This window comes from Lissotriton helveticus, chromosome 9, assembly GCF_964261635.1.
Source record: "Lissotriton helveticus chromosome 9, aLisHel1.1, whole genome shotgun sequence".
Taxonomy (NCBI): Eukaryota; Metazoa; Chordata; class Amphibia; order Caudata; family Salamandridae; genus Lissotriton; species Lissotriton helveticus.
The window spans coordinates 875950146-875975270 of record NC_136070.1 but is presented as its reverse complement, the minus strand read 5'-3'; the positions used below and the strand labels follow the sequence as shown (position 1 = coordinate 875975270).

General features: G+C 43.9%; 1 protein-coding gene across 1 annotated transcript in view; it reads right to left on the bottom strand.

The window, feature by feature from the left end:
* Nucleotides 1-19826, bottom strand: part of LOC144781943 (cytochrome P450 2G1-like) — a 298644-nt gene extending 278818 nt beyond the window's left edge. Inside the window, exon 1 of the mRNA XM_078661036.1 lies at nt 19592-19826. Within this exon, the coding sequence (XP_078517162.1) occupies nt 19592-19768 (177 nt within the window). The 5' untranslated portion in view covers nt 19769-19826. The remainder of the gene's footprint in view (nt 1-19591) is intronic.
* Nucleotides 19827-25125: the final 5299 nt, after the last annotated feature.

Below are 25125 nucleotides of genomic sequence, written 5' to 3'. Positions count from 1 at the left end.
AGCATCTTAATTGTCAGTCTGATACTAGGACTAGGAGATGGCTGGACAGTTCTTTAGACCCACCATAACATTAAACATTGCTTATGCGCATAGACATAATTTTACTTGTTCCGTAACAAGTGTGGGAAAAAATCATACATTAAGTAGAAGACAGATGAAGGGATATATTGGCTAAAGAAGCAAATCATTTAAAAGTACCTCAAAGGGCAGAAGAGGAAAGTGAGCATTTGTTAGTGGGAAATTTAGCAGCATTAGCTCTAAAATGTGAACACAAAGTTACATTATGTTCATCCATCAGAACAGACACAAATTATGTGGGAAACAGTGAATGTGATCATACTTTTGAAGTTTGTGGAAACTGCGGATTATATTTGGATGGAGAAGATCTTGTATTTCCTGGACTTTATTATACTTGTCGGTAAATGCATTTTACAAGTTACCCAGGAGATGGTATGAACATGTTACATAAGGATAGTTTTCTGAGAATCTATCATGTGGGACTACTTGATGACCCAATATGGGGAGAACATTTGAGAACCAAGAGGCGTGCCAGTGCTAGGGAAAATGTTGGAGATATCTTTGGAGCTTGAATACTATCTGTAAGAGTGCTACTGAATTTGCATAAGATTAGAAAACTTTTCACTGGAGCTGATAAGTCGTTCACTAGTACTTCTGGATGATTTTTAGTTATAGATACTGAATTGGTTGCTATCAGGTCAATGGCTTTGCAGTATAGACTTGTATTAGACACCATTCTCACGAAGGAGGGTGGAGTCTGTTGGATGTTAAAAGTTCATTAATGTTGTACTTACATTCCAGATAAAAGTTAGGACTTGAATAAATACATTAAGAACATTCCTAACTTGAAGAGAGATTTGAAAGGATTAGAAGCACTGAGTGCTTGGGAAGCAATAGTGAATGGATGTTCAGCTATAGGCAGATGGTTTGGATACTTAGGCAGTGAAATTCTTGGATGAATATTGAAACCTCTTCTGAAAAATGCTTCTTGTGGATTATTCTTGTTTGCAATCTATAAGAGATACAAGTGTGTACAAGAGAAAATAGGATTGATGAGGAAGAGAGCAGACGTAGAACTAGAAATTAAACAAAAAAATACTATGATGACATTAAGGTTTTGGAGGACTCCAGAAGAAAGATGATGAAAACAGCGAGATTGTGTTTTGTTCATCTGACTAGAGATGATTATCTGTATGTGATTGCTTGATTCACCATCAGAAGGGGGATTTGCAACAGCACAATTTTAGCTCCACCTTTACGTGTCACAAATACATAAAATAAATATGCTTTTAACACGTTTCCTGTGTGGCCTAACAACATTAATGAAAATGTTGCATTAGACATCATTATTGATGTGCATTCACTATACAATTAGAGGATTATTATAAACTGTATATCTTAATTCATTAACCAATATTTACTGTTTAGATTGTTGAATAGAAACCTTCCTCACAAAATAAGAAAGTGTTTCCTTCAGAAACAATAATGATTTATGTAATGTGGGCACTAAAGTTGCAGATATTTTATGTAAAAAGTAGTTCTTAGTCAAACTTATACATACAAAATTAAGATTTACCATATGCTGCATGTTCGAAATGGAGGTCTCTATTTGGCAAGGGTCTGCACATTTGTACAAGTAGGGACCCATCCTCCTAGCCAAGGTAAGGGAGTTACACTCCTAAAATAACCCCTGCTCACCCCCTTGGGAGCTTGGCACGAGCAGTTAGGCTTATCTCAGAGGCAGTGTGTAAAGAATTTACACAGAACCAACAATAATACAGTGAGAACACTACTAAAGGACACCACACAAGTTTAGAAAACTATCCAATATTTTTATAGCCCCAGACAGAAGCAGCAAGCAGCAACCCAACACAGCAGAGCATGCAGCATGGTGACAGCTCCTATTGACAGATTGTCCAGCTTTTCTTTCTGGCAGGTTCCTTAGTTCATCGGTAAGCAAAAAATATATTGTTTATGATTAATTAAAACCATTACAAAAATACACTCTGATAAAACATTTTTGATTAATTACCCTTTCCGGTTCATGCTCTTATAAAATTCTTACATATTATAAAAAGTATAGGAATGTTGGAGTAGGGCAGAGTTCCTGGTGTGGCAATTTTCCTATAAAGAGTCTGTACATAGATTACATATCAGAAAGATTTTCGTTTTTATGATATTTAGTTTCACACAGGATTACACCGGGCCTTGCTTAGAAGCCACTAATTTTAAAAACTTGACTAACTCCCAATGTAGCTGTGGGTCACTTGAGTTGAAGCAAGCAAGCACTGCTTGTCTCCGGGTCCGTATGCCGTGTTCATTAAAGTAGCTTTTTAGAAGGTCTGCCCTTTCCTCTTTTAGATTAATGCAGGAGCATATTAAATGTTCAATGTCTTCATTTCTGTCTCCGCATAGCCTGCATAATTTCCCACAATTCACTCTCTGCTACGGTGGAAGGTGTGGAATAGCAGGAAGGATTCCTATTCTCTTTTTTTTTATTGTCATCAAATAGGGCAGAAAATCCATAGCATAAATCAATGTAAGTGGTATATATCATCTTGACAGTTAGATTCATGAAATATAAAGAAAAGCAAGAGCATTTACAAGAAAAGCGTTCACGTATAACCTAAATATATTGAGATGTTAACATAACATAAAGATCTGAATAAACCTCCTTATTTGATTAGTATGATGCCTCCGTATCTATGGGACCCCGAATTGCTTCAAATTTGACCAAGGAAGAATACCCCTACCTTTAGCCAGAGGAGTTTCCAAGAAAAACGTTTCCCTAATAATGGTCCACCATTCACCTATAGATGGCAGTATCGGGGAGACCCATGTTTGAGCAATAGCTAATCTATCGGTGACCATCAAGATTGAGAAAAGTCATGCCAATGCTGGTTTATCTTCCGAATAACCTAACATAATTTCAGGAACAGTTAATGAGGGATACAGCACTAATTTAAGATGCAGCACCTGATCTATCTTCTGCCAGTAAGCCTTCAATTCCGCGCACTCTTTAAACATATGAATACGATTAGAGGCATATGTCCCACATTTGCGTTATTTTGTCTTTTCACCAAAGTTATTCACTTTGGCCCATTTAGCTACATTTTCAGGCGTGTAATAGAGCATACATATCGTAGGGAATTAATGTAATTGTAAACTCACAGAGTGGACTGAATCACCTATGTTACCCAGGGCCTGTTTGATCGTGCCAGGTACTACATCTATACTCGATACGTCGCTAATTTTTCGCACCCATCCCACTTAAGATTGGAAGGATGTTTGTACATATTGCCAATTAGAGACTTCGTTTTTTCCCCATATAGGCAGTCCCAGATCATAGAGTGAGTTATCACGTTCAGTGCCATGTTTTTCCCCAAGTAGTCCCTAATCTGCAGATATTTAAAGAAAAAATGAACGGGTAGTTTGTAATTGAGTTGTAGACCTTCAAAAGACTTAAATCCACTCTCATCGTACAGATCACCTAAACATATAATCCCATACTTAGACCAGGATTAACCAGCATGCTCATGAAACACATCAGGAAACATAGGGTTCCCCCACAATGGGAGCTTATCGTGTACAAACAATACTTTACCTCTGACAGCCAAACCCCGCCATATATAGGTACTGTCCCTTACTGTCTTGAACCTGACTCGCTTAAAGTACTTTTGGGTCGTTGGTGCATTATAAGAATAATTGACTAGAATCTCCTAGAATCAGGCGATAGAGGGAATCATTCTGATCAATACCAAGAAGGCTGCAGAAACGCCCAGCAAACGCAGACAAGAAGTAGATTTTAAAGTCTAGTAGACCTAGCCCGCCTTGATTATAAGGAGATTTGAGTAGGTCAATCGCCCGTCTAGGCTTCTTAAACCCCATATAAAGCTACCTAAGAACACCATTGAGTTTTTTGAAGATTTCATTAGAAACACATTGGGGGATTGACCTAAACAAATGTAAAAACTTGGAAAGTAATTTCATTTTTGTCATATTGCATCTTCCTAGAAGCCCTATGGGAAGCTTGTGCCAGTTCTTTAGTAATTTAATAGTTTCGTTCAATAATGGAATATAGTTTAAAATTACAATTTGACCAACTTTGGCTGAAATCCTGACCCCCAAATACATAACTGTGGTGCATACCCCCGAGATTGGAGATTCAGGTTTGAAATTAATAAGCACCTGTGTTTTATTGATATTTAATTTATAGCCGGAGACAGAGCCAAACTTAGTTGCTGCTGTCTCGACAACTGAGACTGTCTCGGCTGGGTTAGTGGAAAAAATCGCTAGGTCCTCTGCGTACGCCGAGATCTTGAGTCTACTTGACTCAGCCACTATCTGTTTTATGTGTATGCAGGCTTACAAAGTACTTATAAATAGCTCTATGTATAGAGCAAATAATAATGGGGAGAGGGGACAGCCCTGCCTAGTATCGCAAAAAATATCAAATGGAATTGAGTATGATCCTGAGTATGACAAGTTAGCTTGAGGTTTGTAATATAATGCTAGCACCTACTGTTTAAACTGCCCTCCATGGCCAAGTATAGTTAATATGGCCCACAGGAATTCCCACCCGACCTTGTCAAAGGCCTTTTCGGCGTCTAAAGGAATCATATCAAGACCCACCCTCTCCTTCTCGGCATAGTCATAAGCCCCAATGGCCATGTTGACATGTGCAGTAGTGTCTCTGCCAGGGATAAACCCATGTTGATTTTCGGATACTAATCCTGGCATCATTGGGGCAAGGCGGTTTGCCAGGATTTTGGAGAAAATCTTGGCATCCGCGTTTATGAAAGAGATGGGTCAGTATGATCCACAGTCTGTGGGTGGCTTGTCTTTCTTAAGAAAGATTACTATCTGGGTCATATTTCATGACTCAGGCATCCTCCCACTAGTACCAACATAATGAATAACCACGGTAAATGGAATGAGCAGTACTCTTTTAAAAACCTTTTAGCATTCTATGGGTATACAGTCTTCCCCGGCAGCTTTTCCAGAGGGCAGTGTTGATATAGCCAATCCTATCTCTTCCAACGATACTACGCTGTCTAATAAAGCTGCATCTGCCTCGCTCCAGACTGGGAGATTACTGTCTACAAGATACTGTGCCATGTCATCTTTTTCACGTGCAGAACTGGATGAATAAAGTTTCTGATAAAAAGATGAAAACTGTTCTAAAATAGCTGAAGAGTGAGTATGTAGAATTCCATCTGCACCCTTTATAACACTAATCTTGGTTTGAGCCTTCGCTTCTGCCACCTGATAAGCCAGGATATTGCCAACCTGCTCTCCATATTCATATTGCTCCATACGGTATTTTTTCCCATAAAGACATTTTTACTGCCATTCTTGCATCTATCAGGGAAAAAAGAAGGTCACTCTGGTCTCACGCTACAGCTTCAACGTGTTGTTTTTCAATGTCATATAAGGCACCGACTAGTGTCTCCATATCACTTTTTTGTTGTTTGTTTTGCTGCCATATATATTGCTGGGTAATGCCTCTAACAAAGGCTTTCATCGTATCCCAGATGGTCAGCGGAGATGCTGTCCCAGTGTTTTCCCTGAAAAATACCTCTAGCAGTTGGGAAATATTAGACACAAATTCACTGTTGGTAAGTAAGTACCTAATTTCAAGAACTTGAATAACTTCCCATTTAGCCGCGGGTCACTTGGGTTGAAGCAAGCAAGCACTGCTTGTCTCCGGGACCATATGCCGCGTTCATTAAAGTGGCTTTGTAGAAGGTCTGCCATTTCCTCTTTTAGATTAATGCAGGAGCATATTAAATGTTCGATGTCTTCATTTCCGTCTCTGCATAGCCTGCATAATTTCCCGCAATTATCTCTCAGCTACGGTGGAAGGTGTGGAATAGCAGGAAGGATTCCTAACCTGTATTTTAAAAAGGATTCTTTTGACTACCAGGAGTACCCCAGGTCAAAGTATGCCTGTGCTCCAAATAATTTGTAGCTGCTTAAAGTCATCCACGCATGGCTCTTGTGTGATAGTGTGGCCTTATCCTCTATAAAAGGAAAACTTCTTGATAACCTTGTTTACAACAACCTTAAAGTGTGAGTGCCTTGATGGAACTTCGCATAGTTTGGCTAAACCTGTAATGGCCGTGATTCCTCCAAATAGGCTTTGGCCGGTGAGATGGATGTGTTACTCAGTTCCTGCCAGGGCTGGTGGTTTAGTGTGTTTCTTGGTGAGTTCTTGATTTCGTGCCAGCACTTAATGTACGAGCCTCACCTTCCAAGGAGTTGCTTTGTTAGGCCAAACTCGAGACCGATCTGTGCAGGCGAGGTGTATGATGGGAGGTTCAGCATAACTCTGTATGCCTTTGCCAAAGTGGTATCCAGGAACAAGAACCCCCGGGAACAGCTATAAGACCCAACATCCAACTAAAAATACATGAGCAACATATATGGGACTTAATCTGGGATCATTCATCCTCTATGCCACTACAGGGTAGTCCTAATGCTAACACTGAAATTCCAACGACCCATCCCTCGCTCCTTTAAGTGATTCATCAAGCAATCCTCGCTTCCAGGGAGGAAACACGGCAAGATAGTCGCAAATCTCAAGCAGCGATGAGGAAGATGCAGGGCGTGGTAAGGAAACTGTCTAAGGCCTGCGTCAATGTAGAAGATAGGGTCTCAAATCTCGAAGAGTGGATCGTCGCGACAGAATCTGAGGCTGCTGCAGCCGCCACTAAAGTGGGATCCCAAAGCGCCCAGGTCATCGATATTCAGTGGAACCTGGAGGATATGGAAAACAGGCTCAGAAGAAATAATCTCAGGGTGTTGGGACTTCCAGAGGGAGTGGAGGGGTCAGACGTCAGGGCTTATATGATAAAGTTATTTGAGTCGGCCTTCCCTGAGTTCCCGGACTGGAACTGGTCAGCAGAAATTCAGAGGGCACACCGTACCCCCTTTAAAATATGTCGTGATTCAAGAGGAGGAGATAAGCCAAGAGCGATCCTAATCTTTTTGGGGAACTTTATCCTACGGCAGGCGATATCCGAAAAAGCAAAACCAGATGCAAGAAGGTCTAGTGGAGGAGTCACGTTTTTTGTCCACTGGGACTATTGCCATACAACGGTTGAGAGATGCTGGAGGCTGAGGCAACTGATTAAACCTTTCCAGGACAAGAACATTTAAATATACCTCATTAATCCTGCGCAACTTAAGATAATAAATGAAGGACGGACACGGTATTTTTCATCAGAAGTGAAGGCACAAGAATATCTAGACTCCCTGGGTAGCTAGAGAACTTGGCAGGGATGATGAGGAATCTCTCTTCTGGTCTGAGCTAGGGGGATAAGAGTGGTTCGTTTTGTCACATATGTGTGTGTATTGATTCTAGGGTGTGGAAAAAGGGGAACTGGAAAGTTAAAATGTAACTGGGTAAGGAGGTCCACACTGCTACTGCTGCAAGCATCACAAGCACAGACCTAGGTCTGAGCGCTTCACGAGTGAGGGAGCGGGGGGTGGGAAGGGGAGGAGGACAGTGGGGTGGGGGGGTACTGGGGGGTCTAGGGGGAGTAAGAGTAGCAGGGGGGTAAGGAGGGGGGAAAAGTTAAAAAAAGAGAATTTTTGGTACAAATGCAGTCTTATTCTTGGAGGTGAATCATATATTATGGGCTGTGTATGTTTTTTTCTGGTGCAAAAAACGAAGGAATGTTGTAAATAGAAGAATGAAGAATCTTAATATATGCTCTTTGAATATCGGGGGACTAAATGACTGGAAAAAAAGGCGTAGATTGGCCGAGATTGTTAAATCAGAGCATATGGATGTTTTATGTTTACAAGAAACGCATCTGCCTTGGGCAAAAAAAATCTGTTAAATCTAAGAGGTTAAGATATTTTGTCCTGTTCCTCTCAGACTTCCACAGTAAGAGGGGTAGCCATTCTAGGGAAGGTGGGACTTGGGACACAAAGCGCTCCAGGGCCGATACATTAGGGCGATGGGCACTGGTTGAAATTAATTTTGGCATCACAATTTGCGGGATATACGGTTCTAACCAAGATGACCCGGAGATCTTTGAATTCTTAGAGAAGGAACTGATCGGCTGGCCCACCCCTATTGTGGTATGTGGGGATTTAAATATATCAGCTGACCTCGTGAAGAAAACTCTGTACTTGGGCCAGAAGCCAAGGGTATTCCAGGCTCTTTGTTCCATGATGCAATCACACGGGTTAACAGATGTGTGGGGGAACAAGGAGCCCGGTAATCCTGGGTTTACTTATTTTTCCTATCCATTTCAGAAGTATACGAAATTGGATTCTTTTTTTACTTTGTCCACAGAACTGAGTAAAGTGAATATCCGGAACTTACCAAAAATGTTATCAGATCATAGTCCGCTAGTTTTGAGCTATGACATCTTAATGCCAGCAAGAAAGCACTGGGTCTGGAATTTTGATAGGAAATTAATAGCGGGTAGTTTATATGTGGAGCATATGAAGAAATGGATCTGGCAATTCTTTTATGCTAAACGGTTCAGCGCGTCCAGAAATAGTGTCTGGGATGCGTTCAAGGCAGCGCTCAGAGGCAAGACCATCAGCTATGCTGCCCAGCTCAGGAAAAAGATTCTGGCAGAGAAGGATCAGTTATTAGGTCAACTGGTAGTAGCAGAAGAGCAACACAACAAGATATCCTGCAGGGAAAAGAAGGGAAGGAAATTCAATCAAGAATTAGCTCTCTCAAAGCAGAAAAAAATGAACAAATGGCTAAAAAGGCTGCCTCGAATATCAAGCTTATAGATGCAGGATGTAGGAAACAGGAGAACAGGCTGGGAGGACGCTCGCACTCCGGATCAGAGAGGGTGCTACTAAAAATGTAATATCTAGTATCCATGAGAATAGTCAGGATTATGTTGAACCACAGGATATTTTAAATGTTTTTAAAAACTATTACCAAACATTATATCAGGAAGAGACAGCTGCAGAGATGCCACAGGGGGAATATGGTGAGGAAGGCACTAAACTGAACGGGCTGGAAAGGGAAATTTTGGAAATAGACCTAGCAATTAGTAAAGTACTGGAAGCACTGCAAGAGCTAGCACCTTGCAAGGCAGCAGGGCCTGACGGCATCCCATTAGAGGTTTATAAATGTGTTTCATGTGAGGTAGCCCCAATGCTTTTAGACCTATTTAATTGGATAATGAATATGGGCAAAATACGCGAAACATGGAAGGATACAAACATAGTGGTACTCCACAAGAAAGGGAAGCCAAAAGAAAATCCCGGGTCCTACAGGCCTATTTCACTTACAAACATGGATAATGAAATCTATGCTAAAATCCTGGCTAACTGGTTGGGGAAGGTCATTGGGGGTCTGGTCTCCCCTTGGCAGCATGGCTTCATCCAGGCCGGGGAACTACTGACCATATAAGACAAGCAATATCTCTATTTGATTTCCATGCTGCCACAGGGGGGGGGGGCAACGATCATCCTCAATGAGGAAAAAGCGTTTGACCGCATTAGGTGGAAACATCTCTGGAGGTACTGGAGGGAAGAGTGTTTGGACCAAGAATTCAGACTGCTATTGAAGCCATGTACTCTGTTCCAGTTGCCAAGGTTCAGCTGATGGGTGAAAGCTCGGATAAAATCCGTATAACAAGGGGGACACGGCAGGGATGTCCCTGGTCACCCATCCTGTTTATGCTCTATATAGACCCATTAATAAAGCAGATATTATGCAACGCAGAGATAAAACCTGTCATCACAAATGGATTTGAGACCAAAATATTGGCATACGCCGATTACTTGGCAGTTATTTCTGTGGAACCAGACTTAGCCTTACGTGTACTCGTCGAAATTACAAAGGTATTCGGGAGGTATTCAGGATATCGCTTAATTGAGGGGAAAACCCAGGTAATCTGTACGCAGAATATTGTCAAATCAGACCTGAGATATGTAAATTCTGCAGTATACCTGGGAATAACGATTAATGCGGCACCGGAACTCATTATTAGGGATAATTTTACCCCAGTGTTAAAATCAATGGAGGTAGACCTTAAAAGAATGGACACAGTACACCTGTCAATAATAGGGAGATCTAATGTCCTGAAAATGATAACGCTCCCTAAAATCCTTTACCTGTTTCGCGCTATTCCATTTTTAATGGATGAGAAACTGATTAAATCAATAGAAGCCATATTTATGAACTTTTTATGGCAATATGGTACGGTTAGACGCTCTCTAAAATTTATGTCCCTTCGGCAGGAATTGGGAGGTCTGGGAATCCCTAATGTAAGATATTTACTCTGGGCCTGTCTGCTAACCCAAATGGCATTTCTATTTGATCCTTCTACAAATGAACCATATGTTCCACATAGTAATCAAAGCCCCCCTCAATATATGAATTAATATTAGGGAGGGAGGCGGCAGGGGTCTTACTGAGAAAAAAGGAGCCGCGGTATTTTAAGAAAATGTGATCCAAGATAATGGACAGCGCCTGGGGGATGTGGAAATCAATACAAAAGCTATTAGCAATCCCAAAGATTAACTATCATACACCTCTGTGGAAGTCAGGGCTCTTTCCAAATCTAAGCACTGATGGCATGTGGAAATATTGGGAGCAGCAGGGAATCCAGACAGTGGGAGACATTATGGAGGGGGAAGATGTGAGAAGCTTCGAGGATTTACAGCAGAGATATAGTATCCCTAGTAATCAAGGTTTTAAGTATGCTCAGGTCTCCCAAACACTTCAAGCTAAAAGACCCCGGATTTTCTCTGGTAATAGGTGTAGCATACTGGAATACTTGTTAAAAGGGGGTGGCAGGATCAAAATCATGTATAAAACTTTAATGTCTGAGATCCAAGATGATCTGGAAAAAAATGAAGTTTCCTGGGCCGCAAAATTAGAAGACCCAGATGTAGACCTGGATAAAGCTCTACAAATGGATAAAAGGATTCTCCGCTCCTCTAATTTAAAAGCGCAACACTTCAAAACGCTATTTAATCTTTATTACACACCCTCTAAACTGTTTGAGTGGGGTAAGAGGGAAGATAATAGGTGTCCCAGATGCTCGAAAGGTCCGGCTGATCTCCTAAACATGTTTCATCAGTGTGATAAGTTAAGCTAAGTTAAGGGAGATCGAGACATTCTGGGAGGGGCTGCTAGGCGTTAAGATCAGTCTATCCCCAACCTTAATGATCTTAGTAAGTGAAAGTAAGTTGGGACTAAAGATAGAGACGGAAGCTTTTATATGTATATCGGTGGCAGTCTTTCGTATTCTTATATCAGCTGCATTGAAGGATACAGTTGCCCCGTCTTTCCAGATGTGGCTGACCAGACTCTTGGGTATACATAATATAGAGTATGCCTTATATGAATCCAAGTGCAGAAAAACACGTGAGCTGGGGATAAATATATGGGCACCCTTGAAAATCTGGAGAGATACACGAGTGCAGTGATAAACTAATATATATAGGTGCAATCTATTTATGTGTATAGTGGTTTTATATTATTCCCCCAATCATGGAAGCACGTGTAACTATATACCTGTGTATTTATTGTGTTTTCTATTTTAATATCGCCAGTTGTAATAATGTATGATATGATGTTTATGCTAATTTTGTACCAATATCAAATTCTCAAAACAAAAAAAAGGAAAAAAAGAAAAAAAAAAGGAATCCAATCTAGAAATTAAACAACGCATGGTACAACACAAATAGCGGACCTATTCATCATCTGCCCAATGGTCAACCATTTCTGTGAATTGAAACATTCTGAAAAGGACTTTCATTGGAATGTACTTAGTGTCATTCAATCAATCAATCAATCAATCAATCACTGCATTTATATAGCGCACTACTCACCCGGAGGGTCTCAAGGCGCTTGGGGGGGGGGTCCGCTACTGCTCGAACAGCCAGGTCTTGAGCTGCTTCCTGAAGGCGAGGTGGTCTTGGGTCACGCGGAGGTGGGTCGGGAGGGAGTTCACAGCCTGGGCGGCCAGGTAGGGGAAGGACCTTCCTCCTGTGGTGGCTCTTCGGATGCGGGGGACGGCGGCGAGAGCGTGGCTGGTTGATCGAAGCTGGCGTGTGGGAGTGTAGAAGTTGAGGCAGCTGTTGAGGTATCTTGGGCCTTGGTTGTGTAAGGCTTTGCGTGCGTGGGTGAGGAGGCTGAAGGTGATTCTCTTGTTGACCGGGAGCCAGTGCAGGTCTCTCAGGTGTCCGGAGATGTGGCTGTGTCGGGGATGTCGAGGATGAGTCTTGCTGAGGCGTTCTGGATCCGCTGGAGTCTCTTCTGGAGCTTGGCGGTGGTTCCGGCGTAGAGGGCATTGCCGTAGTCCAGTCGGCTGGTGACGAGGGCCTGGGTGACCGTCTTCCTGGTCTCGGTGGGGATCCACCGGAAGATCTTACGTAGCATGCGTAGGATGTTGAAGCACGACGAGGAGACGGCGTTGACTTGTCTGGTCATGGAGAGGGAGGAGTCCAGGACGAAGCCCAGGTTGCGTGCGTTTCTGTTGGTTTGGGTGCGCTGCTCAGGGCGGGGGGCCACCAGGAGTCGTCCCAGGCGGAGGGTGACGATCCCAGGATGAGGACTTCCGTCTTGTCTGAGTTCAGTTTCAGGCGGCTTTTCAACATCCACTCGGCTACATCTTTCATCCCTTCGTGTAGGTTGTTTCTGGCGGTGGCGGGGTTGTTGGTGAGGGAGAGGATCAGCTGGATGTCGTCGGCGTAGGAGATGATGTTGAGGTTGTGTTGGCGTGCGATGGCCTCAAGGGGGCTCATGTAGACATTGAAGAGGGTGGGGCTGAGCGAGGAGCCTTGAGGAACGCCGCAGATGACTTCGGTGGCTTCTGATCTGAATGGGGGGAGGCGGACTCTCTGTGTCCTTCCGGTGAGGAAGGAGATGATCCATTCTAGTGCCTTCTCCTGGATTCCGACGTTGCTGAGGCGCTGCACTAGGGTGCGGTGGCAGACAGTGTTGAATGCCGCGGAGAGGTCCAGGAGGATGAGGGCCGCTGTTTCTCCGTTGTCGAGCAGGGCTCGGATGTCATCGGTGGCTGCGATGAGGGCGGTCTCTGTGCTGTGGTTGGCCCGGAAGCCAGACTGCGAGAGGTCGAGGGATCCGTTCGTTTCGAGGAAGGCGGCCAGCTGCTTGTTGACGGTCTTCTCGATGACTGGCCGGAAACGCGAGGAGCGAGATGGGGCGGTAGTTTTTGAGTTCTTTGGGCTTCGCTGATGGTTTCTTCAGCAGAGCGCTGAGTTCCCACATCCCAGAGGTGGTGATTTGGAAGCTCAGTTGATTAAAAAAGAGGAATATTTGATTTTAAAATTCAATACAATGATACTTGGACTGAATGAAGGTCAGAAATCAATAAATTATAACAAATCTCACTTAAAAAAAGGGATCCCCCAGAGAGCCAATTTCCTCCACAGGTTAGCTTGATCAGTGTTGTCAAAGGCCTCCTTAAAATCCACAAAGTAGAAATGCAAGATTTGTTTAGTTAATTTCACCTTGTCGATAAGTAATGACATTGCTAAAAGATTTGTTGTAGTCTCCCTGGAAAAACCTGTCCGACAAGGGGGAATTATGTTGTGCTCTGATGCCCATCCTAGCAGCTCTGATAGTAAAGTTCCTGCAAAACATTTTGCCTCAACATCTAACAGTGCAATCAGGTGGCAGTTCTTTGGTTGGGTTTTGTCTCCTGCTTTATACATTGGTGTACTAATGGTGCCTTTCCATGATGCCGGTAGGTACCCAAACAGTCTGACAGAGTTTAAGAGAGGAGTAAGAATTTCTGACCAGTATTTGGATCTTGTTTAAAAAGTGCTGGGGAAATCCCATATGGCCCGGGCACTCCATCTCTCCTCCCTGTAGAGATTTCATCCCTGACCTTGACTGCATCGATTTCATTTGCCTCGACCATGGCAGTCATCACGGTATGGGTTAGAAATGTTGGCTGATTGTCCTTGGAAGCCAAAAATACAGATGTTTGTTGGCAAAAATGAGATTCTAAGTGCAGTGCCCAAGTGTTTTCTGTGATGGTTGCGGTCAAGCCGCCATGTGCTGATTTTAAGATTTTATCTATTGTTAGAAAAAATCGGGCACTATTATTTTCTTTAGAATCATGGTAAAGTTTGGCCCAAATTTCATTTTCGTTTTGTCTGTTCATGTCCCATTTGAATTTCATGAGCTCGTCTTTGCTATTTCAGAGCTGTTGTAGCAGGCTCTTGTCCCCTGGCCCTAGCCTCAGTAATCTCGATAGTTTATTCACAGATTTTTTAAGATGTTTCAGGATGGTCCTCTGTGCACTTGGGGCCTTCCCTTCGGCCATGGGTTCATTAAACGGACAGTATCGGACTAAAGATGAATGGGTGTTCGCAAATGTGGTCTTGAAGGTTTCCCATGTATAGGTGGAGTTTCCAGTTGGGTAGTCAAGCACGATTAGCTGTTCTTTTGCTGCCAGGAGCACCTCCCCGGAGTTAGCTACAGATGACTTATTTATTTTTTAAGTTGATAGTATGGAATGCGTGCATACCTACTGGCTTTGGAATACACTTGTCTGGCAGTGCTTGGTTTAGAACCTCCTGGGAGGTCACTATCCTCTTTGTCTCCTAGGTGATAGCCTGATATTTGTTGAAAAAATGAAAGAGACACTAGGGAATAGTCGATTGTAGCGATAAAGTGTCTCTTGGGAGAAGAACTTATGGTGTACAGGTGCTTGTGGAATGACGATTTCTATGGACTGGAATCTAAAGAATGCAAAAGTGATTATTTTATTTTACTGACCTCTGCTGGTGGTTTTCCACCAAGACAGTTAAATAGAGGTAGTTGCAAGAAAAATAAAAAAAGAAAGTCCCTCAGCAGAAAGCAATTCTGGTATTTTACAGACCTATTCTGGTTGTTTTCTATCAAGACAGGTAAATAGAGGCAGTTGCCCAAAAAACAGTCCCTACGCAGATGCAGACAAGTCCTAGGGCTGGTCTCCAGAGTCCACAAAGTACATACACATATAAGTATATACTAAAGTATATACTAAAGTATACACAAGAGGTCTTGCATGCTTGCCCTAAAAAAAAACACGCCTTTTTGAACAACCTACATCCCAGAACACCAGTGTTGTATATTCTACCCAAGGTCCACAAACACCTCACAGAACCACCAGGAAGACCGTTTGTTTCGGGCTGTGGGTCAATCTTGGAACCACTGGGCAAATATATAGATGCCATTTGAACGACAATATTTTATTTGGGACAGCACCCATCTTATCAGCATTATTGAGGACATACCACACAACGAAGACACAGTTTTGATGGTGGAACTGGATATTGAATCCCTATGCACCAACATACCACATAGGGAAGGCCTCTCCGCCATTGAACAACTCTTGGACACTTGACCCAGACCCACACAAATCCCCTCAGTATTCATAATGGATCTACTTCGTATTGCACTTTATAACAACTACTTCCTTTACAAGGATACTTTCTATCTCCAAATCAAGGAAGTATGAATGAGGGCATGCTTTGCAGCCAACTTCGTCATTCTCTATGTGTATAACCTGGAACCACGCACATCCTTGCACATACGAATCCATACTTGCAACAGATACATCTTTGGAGAAGATACATAGATGACATTCTTCTACTCTTGCATGGACACCGGGATGAGTTTTCATCATTTCTTACATGACTCAAGACCTGCCAACCGCACCTGACCTTCACCTCAGAGGCTAGATCCAATGGCCTTCCATTCCTTGACCTAACCCTCCACGCCATATATGGATTGATTGGCACTGCCTTATTTCGCAAACCGATGAAAAGGAATACTCTCCTGTCGTACACTAGGTACCATGCACACGGCCTTTGTGATGGCTTGTCATATGGACAGTTCCTCCTCATCCGTAGGAATTGTAAATTACGTAAGGATTACTTCTGTGAAGCTGCCTTCCTCACTGAGAAATTACATTATGGCAGCTACCCTAAACGCCTCATATGACGTGCCTGCAAATGGGCATGGTATTGCCACAGGGATGCTTTCTTGGCCCCTTGACCAAAACGTACCAATTCACATATCCCCTTTGTTTCAACATACATTTCTGCAAGTAACAAAGTGAGTAAGGTGATCAAAAGAAACTGGCACATACTTCAGAATCAGCCATCTTTCCAAGAATCACTGCTCTTTTAATACAAAAGAGGGCACAATCTATCGGATAAATTGGTGCACACCATCACCTGGACGGACAATAAGAAGCAACCCCACACTATTACATCCTTATGGGATCTTCCACCCACAATGAGGCACTACAAATGCCAAACTTGCTCAGTCTGTGAACTCACACTTAACACAAAAGTTTTCCTCTTCAGAGACCGCTCTTACCAACTGAAACAATTTTCTAAATGCTGGACCACGAATGTGATCTACTCCATTCGCTACCCCTTCAATCTTGTCTACATTGACCAAACTACCCAAATGGTCAAACAAAGGATCTCACAGCACAAAAGCTGAATCAGACGCAACGTTGAGTCATCTCCCCTCATTGTACATTGCAAACAACATAACCATTTTAAAACAGATATGGTGTGGCAAGTCATCGATCAGCCAATATTACAAATGCGTCTACTCCTCAACAAGTGTGAATGCCATTGATTCACAAGGTGCGACTCTGTAAACAATGGGCTAAACACACTTGATGAGTGGAACACCACCATAGAGACTTCCTGACACTTCAGTGTCCCCAGGCTAGTATGCATTGTTTTAATCTGTTTTTTCAAGTACCTTATCTCTAGCCCACTTTCCTTTTACCTCAGTATCAAGCATTCTTACCATGCTCTGAACACCTTCTGCTCTTCCTCCCTGTCTTCCCGCCCTCCCTCCTTTACTTGCTCCTTCTAATTAGAGTTACCATTCACAGCCAATGGCAGTTTGATAGGAATTATATGTAATCTTATGTAAAAGTTTTCTTCTGCCATGATCCTCTCGCCTATACTGGCTCCTTCTAATTGGAGTAACCATTCACAGCCAATGGCCGTTTGATAGGTATTATATGTAAGCCTATGTACAAGTATTCTTCCATGTGTTTATTGTTTGGTTCAATTCACGATTTTTATTTAAAAAATCCCTTATGAAAAATGTTATCCATCTTCTATACATGTTAATTCCATGATTTTTTTTGTGGCACACCGCCTTGTCCATTATTAATAACAAACTTCATAATACGATAAATAAAATCCCTCCCCCCTACTTCTTAAGTCCCCTTGTGGTACTATGGACCTATTTGTCTCAATTGCACTGTTTATAAACCATGTATTATATGTTTCTTTGCTTATAATAATGATTCTGTCATACAATTGATGTAAATTGATTACGATGTGCCCTATACTAAATACTTTGATTGTATTTCTGCACCAAGGCCTATAGTTTTGACAGGCTACAAGGTGGTCCTTAACACCTCCCTTCTATTCTTTTTGCCCCCAAGGGCACCGCGTAATATGCGCTAGCTCTCAGGCTAGTTCTCACACATCACGTGACCCACATGCTTACCAATCTCTCCCTGCCTGCCGCCGCTTGGACTTCTTCTATCTGCAAAGCGGTATGGGCTGAATTGTGAGCACTCGTCCTTACCGATCATTCATTGCTCCTTTACCGTGACCGCAACTTGCGGCACAGCGTCTCTGCTAGTCCGCCGTACTCCCGTACGTTCGGTCACCGTGAATTTCTTCCACAAATAGGATCAACACTTCCAAGGTATATGACACCTAACGGCTTCCTTTTTGACGATACAGTCATTTTAACTTGCCTGTCATGTCTTTAACTTTCTAACCCTGCCCTCTCTGCCATCCCTTACCTCCTTTAGATCACACGCTACACAAGCTGGCTAACTCAAGCATTGCCAGCGCCTGGGATTGATTAAACCTCCCTGTCTCTACCTGCTTCAACTGCCAGCTGGTATGATTTTTTAGGGCTTGATCTATTCCTGCTAGCACCACTCCGGCAATCCCGGTACCACCCGTGTCCAACTAATTTACCCTTCTCCCCCTTTGCCAGATTTGTCCAGTCATCCTGGTTCCCACACCAGTCACTTGGGACGCTTACTACTTCAATTCAGGTAACTGTTGTCTGATCAACTCTGGGCCATTTTTGAGTTCTTAAGAGGCCATCCTAGGCCTTCTTCTCTTCTCCACTTGGCCATTCGTGGTCCTTACAGTTGTTTCTCTTCTACTTACGCAGCACTATCCCCAAATTGAGTAACCTGGTCCTGATGATGACTTGAAGTCAGACAGATTGATACGCCTTTGACCACTCAGCATCTTTCTTTGGTCCCAATGTGGTCAGTTTAAATAATTGGAAAACACTGAAATAACTTTCCTTGTATATCTTTTCCTTGTTATGGACCACATTTTTGTTGAACTATTTGCAGCGTTCACGGTGTTCGTTCACTTGGTCTTCTTTCACTGCACCATTCCCTATCACTAGCACGTTCAGTGCACAACCCACTTTTGGTGACTATTACATACAAAGTACTATAGTGTTGTTATAACTACTTGTAAATAAGAACCTTTTTCTTTACTATTTCCTTTGGTCTCCCTTATTTTCATTTCTCGTTATGATTAAAACTGTCTCTGAATTGGCCATGTGAAATAATTTCCAGTAGAGACTTTTTTTTTGTACTGATAGGCTAGATTCACAGCGTCTGCCAGTCACAATAGTTGAAGAGACAGAATAGCTGCTAGAGACCAAGCATGAAAAAGCATTGGCAAAGCCAAAAGGGCCCACCTTTGAGACCTATTGGCGCTGCAAATGGCTTTTGTTCATGTTGTACAACATGAACATTGCTCAATTTGTAGCCATGCTGTATAGTATTGTGGCTGCTGTGCAGGATGGTTAAAGCATATACATATATATGTGTTTCTTTTAAAGTGCTACAAAGTAGCCATGGGTACCGAACTTTCAAAAAACTGCATACGCCCTGGCTGTGTCAAACCGCTTTCTTAGTTTTTTTTGTTTAGCTTTAGCTATGCTGCAAAGCAGCTGCACGTAAGAACAGTATGGCTTCAAGACATTGCCAAAGACAATAGTTCTCAAGGGTAAGACCTTTTGACTTTGCCAATGCTTGTTTTATATGGCAGCATTAGTTCTCAAAGTTTAACCTTTTACTCAGTTCTTTTTTCGAGCCAGTGGTTTCTGGTGCTTGACACCTGGTTTCTGGTGCTTGACACCGGCACTTAAATCGCAGCCCCGGCTCTAATGACTTTTTGCCACATTGTGACGCTGTTGTCTAATTTTTAGATGAGCACTACAACAGTTGTTTAATCATTCAATAAACATTAAAAATGAATATTACCTTCCACCGACACCATTCTTTTACCTTTGGGCGGCCTAGAATAGTCTGAATTTTCACACTAGTAGGAGGGTGGTGGTTAGTAGTTGTAGCCCTGGCACTGGTTGATACGGCTGTAAATGTGCCTTTAAGCCAGAAAGGAGCTTTTGAAAATCAAGGCCATCTTTCGTGCCTTTAGACAATCTTGAAACTCTCTTTAAAAGTTTAGTAAATGATGATTTAATATTTAAACAATACCGAAAACGTGCCGCAGCAGTTGTGCGAAAGACACTCACCTCCTGAAGAGACTGGGCCATCCCACTGTGCTTCATCTGTAGCAGATTTCCAACGACTGGGAGGGGAAATGGCCCAGGAGGCATATTTGCTCTTTCGTTTACCAGCTTCCATACATAAATCAAAATCGCCGAAGATATTCCAATCAGACATAAAATTAAAGAGCTCGCACAATCCATTTTGTAAAACGTGCTGACTGAAACAAAAACTTCGTCTGCTTGATTTGGCGGTTCTTTTTTTCCCAAGCAGAGTCCGTGCTCCTTGGCAGGGCTTCAGTTTGATTAATTCTTGCGTAACGCAGGAACTTTGGCATCATTTCTAGGCAACTGTATCCAGCTGCATAAAACGATAGACAACAAAGCAGCCAGTATTTCTTGAGGTTTGCCTGCAGAGGCGCGCCCTGGGTAGCGTGGGCTCCGATTGGCCCATATTCAGCTTCCAATGGCTACTGCTGAAGCACATAATGGCAGGTAATAGCTGCCAAGAAACTTATCTAACAGTTTAGCACCTAAATCTCTGAGGCCTATTTTGCACAAAAACATGTTTTTATTGCTGCTCTTTGCTGTTTAGTGGGTGTGAGGCTCAGCTAGCAAAGCTGAGTAAAGCTGACGATTTTGGATTTGTGGAACAATATACCAAGTTTATAATCTCGGGGTCAGTTAACCATCCAATGATTCTGGGCAAATCACTCAATCTCCCCATGCTCACAAAATGAATGTAACCTTGTGTAATGTGAATGCAGCTCATGTAAAGAAGCACGTCTGCGGTTCCAGTTATATAAAACTGCAAACAGAAAATGATACAGGGTCAGAGGCGCAACTGGAGACAAATTTCGGGGGGGCTAAAAACAATAATTCGGGGGGGGGGGGGCTAATCTTTAAGTAATAGGCAGAGTGGGGCTGCAGGGGCTCTTAGAAGTGGTGAATCAACTGCAAGGCCTCATATGGTCAGGGACTACAGTCCAACCCCCTCCCCTGCCCCGTGTTTCCCACACCTTTATTAACAATGGACATGAGAAGTTTTCTTTGGAAGGCGGGGGGGTCAATAAACCCCCCGGAAGTATTTATTAAAACATAAAAGCAAATAATCTTTTTTGAAATAAACAATTTTTTACAATTATTTATGCAGAAAACTTAATTGACATTAGATTACAATTCATGTAGACAGGTGTCAAAGGTTAACTTTAACATAGTTCTAATACAGCGTATTCCTATCTTAACTAAAACATTGAATCATAATCATACGTTATTAATTTCTGCATATCCTATTTGGGCCTACGGCAAGGTCACTAACCGGTGTCAGATCCTTATCAAAGCAGCCACGTCCTCACGCATGAGTGCGCATGCACAGAGGGCCTGTTTACCGAGAGGGAACTTCCCCCCCGGTTACCCCCATACGCTCCCTGGACTCCATTATATAACAAAAGGGGGCCCTTGCACTCTGCGCCGTTTACTGACGTCATGGTGCACGTGCGGGGTGGCCAACCAGCCTAAAGAAAGCGTGACTCCCTCCTCCCCGCAACCAGCTATCCATTCGGATGTACCGCCCCTGGAGATTCTGGAGAGACCCCTTGTCCCTCCCCCGGGCGACCCCATCCATGAATGGCACCGCCCCCTAAGGACCTTAATTTGACTGCTCACCAATCATGACCTTACCGCCTGACCAAGAGTATCAATCAATACGACGATTGCTGACCAGTAAACAAGAAAAGATTCCTAAGGAAAAAACTCACACCAGAACGAGTTAGCTTGGGAAAGAAGACCAAAATTATGCAAACAACATAAAAACAACATTATCACACACAGTTGACTATCTGCTTCAGGGGTTGGTGGCTGGGGAAAAAGATTACGGCCTCCTAGAAGGCTGGGGGGCAAGGTGCAGGCTCGAGGAGCGCTGGAACAAGAGACCGCTTCCCACGCTCTTCCGCCTTTTAAACCCTTAAGGTGGTCAGACCAGTTCTAACTGGCATGACCCCCAGCTCCCCCTTTGACCCGGAAGTAAACCAATCGCTTCCGGGTCAACTGGGGGGCCCTTGCATTCTGCGCCGTTTACTGACGTCATGGTGCACGTGCAGGGTGGCCAACCAGCCTAAAGAAAGCGTGACTCCCTCCTCCCACGCACCAAGCTATCCATCGGGATGTACCGCCCCTGGAGTTCCTGGAGAGACCCCTTGTCCCTCCCCCTAGGCAACCCCATTCATGAATGGCGCCGCCCCCTAAGGACCTTAAATTGACTTCTCACCAATCATGACCTTACGGCCACAGGCCAGCGTAGTTGCCCGAATATCTGCCCCCCCCTATCCTCCTACACTGAAAGGTCATGCTCAGGCCTAAATCCCCCTAGCCAAGCCATGATGTTCTCCAAAAAGAAGTCATTGCCCACATCAGTCAGGTGAACCCCATCTTTTTAGAAGCACTGTTCTCCCCTGACACACCCATGTGCTATGTTTTGCAACGGAGGTGACCTAAATAGCTTCTCTACCTTATTCTTGATCCGCTTTCCGAGTAATTAAACGCTTTGACCGACTCCCCCCCCCCACTAATTGGATCTGGGTATCATTTGGGACCAAACTATGGTGCTGCCCTGGCATGTCTTGGCCAACCAGCTTACCTCAGAGATTATCTACTCCGTCAGAACCCTTCTCCCCAATTTTACAAGATCGTTTCCGCCCAAGTGCAAGATAACCACCGTGGGCGGCACAGTGTGTCTGTTCAGCAGCTCTGTAACAAACCCTCTAAATTGACTGAGGCAGAGACCCCCTCTCCCATGGAAGGACAACCTGAAACCTCCTTGCTCCGCCCTTTGTCTGTAACTCTCTGTCATGAAAACAGATTTAACACGTCTTACATAAGAGTGACCAATCACCCATACAACATGTGCGTCCTTGTCCATTGCTTGTGTCCGCCGTGGTGAAGATACTTGCTGGAGATGAGTTGGTGGCAGTTTCCGCCATGCGTGACAGGTTCGAGAAACTGAAATATAAGCAAACAAACAAGACAGGCATCAGTCCAATTGTTCTGCCACCCTTACAACATGTGCAGCCGCACATAACGCTTGTAACAATTAGAAGACCTTCTCCCAATCCTTTTCACACTGCTATTCTGCAGCCCCCTCGCCGTCGCCTCTTTGGCAGCACCTATTCGGAAGGAATGTGTCCCAAAGTGTTTTGGATTCAAACCAGCTCTGTCAATTGTCATAGCCAACATCCTTTAAAATTGGAATTTGTTAAGTGGGGTACCATCCGCATGCATTAACAGCATCCCCCCCACTGTGCCTACCCTCTGGCGGAGGAAGGCCTCTACGTGCATCACTGGGCAACATGGGTTTGCTCTTGACCAATGAAGCACCAGCCCCTCACCACGGGCTTCCTGATCAGTTTTTGATTTCTTGTTGTTAATTAACAGCGCATGGCCTAATATTCGAACGTGACCTAGTTGGAGTCCACCTAGGATATCCTGCTTATTGCTAGCCACCAGCTCCCCTATCCTGAATGCCCCATAAAAGGCCAGTGCAAAGGCAGCTCTAAACAATAGCACTTCCCCTGATGAACTGCAAACGCCACCCAGAGCAATTAAAAGCAATGCCAGCCGCTGTAAACCTATCGGTTGTCTAGTGTCAGGAGCAGTCCCCTGAAGGCGTCACCACCCCTTCAAAGCCTTCCTTTTTGGTCTTTGGTACTTTTGATCTGTGCAAAGAAAGAAACAGCTGCCACGTGTCGGCTTGCTGCCGCCCCAGAGCGCCCCACCCTATGCAGCGCGTCTAAGTATTGGATGAAGTTCCCCGAATCATTTAATGTTGTCCCAACCCTGCCCCAAAAAGGCGCAGTAAGGCAGAAATGCCCCTTCATAAGCTGTTCTTGTCCTGGGTGCTAGGCTAGCTGCCATGAGGTTCTGTAGCTGGGGGCACCAATCTGCCAGAGTGTTTCCGGGAAGTGGGTTGGCGTTGCCTCTGCAGATAGTAGATGTTCCCTGAAAACCTGCATCTTGGAGCGAGAGAGTGTATAAGCTGCATTATTTAATACCCCTGGAATATGTTTGACCCTAAACTGTACGTACCCCACCGTTTGTTTTAGTTGATGAAGTGTCACTTTGTCTTTGGCTAAACACTGTTGTAATGCTGCTCTAAATTTCCTGATCTTGTCTGTAGGTAACCTAAAACAACCCTCCATGGAGTCTAATTCGATGCTCAAGAATTCGATTGTTGTTGCTGGACCCACCGTCTTTCCCGCTGCCAGCAGGACCCCGAAAGCCCGCATGAGCTCGCAAAATTCCTGCAATGCCCACACACACTCCCGAGAATCCGCCGACCCGAGAAAAAGAAAGTCATCCAGATAGTGCATGACAAGCTGGTGCCCCGTCACCTGTCTAAAAACCCACTCCAGAAAGGAACTGAATTTCTCAAAAGGGCGCATAAGACAGAACAACCCATGGGCATATACATATCCATATAGAATTTCCCCTGGAATGAAAAACATAGGAAGTGGTGATCTAGAGGATGAACTGGCAGCATCCGGAATGTGGATTCAATATCTGATTTTGCCAGCAAGGCCCCTGGTCCCAGAGCCCTCAACATATCCACTGCTTGGTCAAAGGAGGCATACCTCACACTACAGATTTCTTCATTGATGGCGTCATTCAGTGATGCACCCCTAGGTGCTGACAAATTACGAATCAACCTAAACTCGCCCTCCTCCTTCTTTGGAACAACACCCAGGGGTGAGCAAACAAAATCCTGGACAGGGATGTGATCAAACTGACCTGCTATTCTGCTCAAACGCAATTCCTTAGTAATATTGGCTGCTGTTACCCCCCGAATTGGTTCTGACTGACAGCTGATTTCTGCACTCAGAGGCCTCTGCTGGGATCCTAATACCGTACAAAAAACTTCTTGTAACATCCTAGCAGTTGTGTGTTCTGGGTACTTGTTTAGCCAAGGGGTTATAGCCTGCACATCAATGGGAGAACGTGACATCAGCCGTATATTCTCATCAGTCCTGTTTCTTTTTTCCCTAATCTCCAGAGGATGCGTTACCTCTTTTGCGGCAGGATGTTTCAGGGTGGGAAGGGTGATTACAAATGGCGCATGCGTGTCTTAATTTTCACATGCCCTGTGGCATGGAGCATGATGTTTTATTAAAATCCCAGCAGACCCCTTTTTGCCCCCGCTGTTCCCTGCTCCAGGGGCCGAGCCCCCAGCCTGCGCTGGACAAAAGGGCTGCAAAGATTTGGGGGTGTAACCTCTGTTTCAACCTTGGCCTGAAGTACTCTGTCGGCTTGCAGTAAAGTGATTAATCCATGATATCGAGTCAACCTGGTTCCAGGTAAGGGATGAGTCAGATTCTTTAGCTTTCCTAAAATTCATGCCAAAATCCTTCCAAGCCGCGCCCCCAAAACTATCATGCAACATTGTCACCCTGCTCTGATAACACGCCATTTCAGCCTGCAAGTTAGGGGAACGCTCAGCTATAATAGCCATAAATACAGAGAAGGCCAATTCCCCCCTAGGTTCGGGGGCACTATTGTTTGCTTAGACCTGC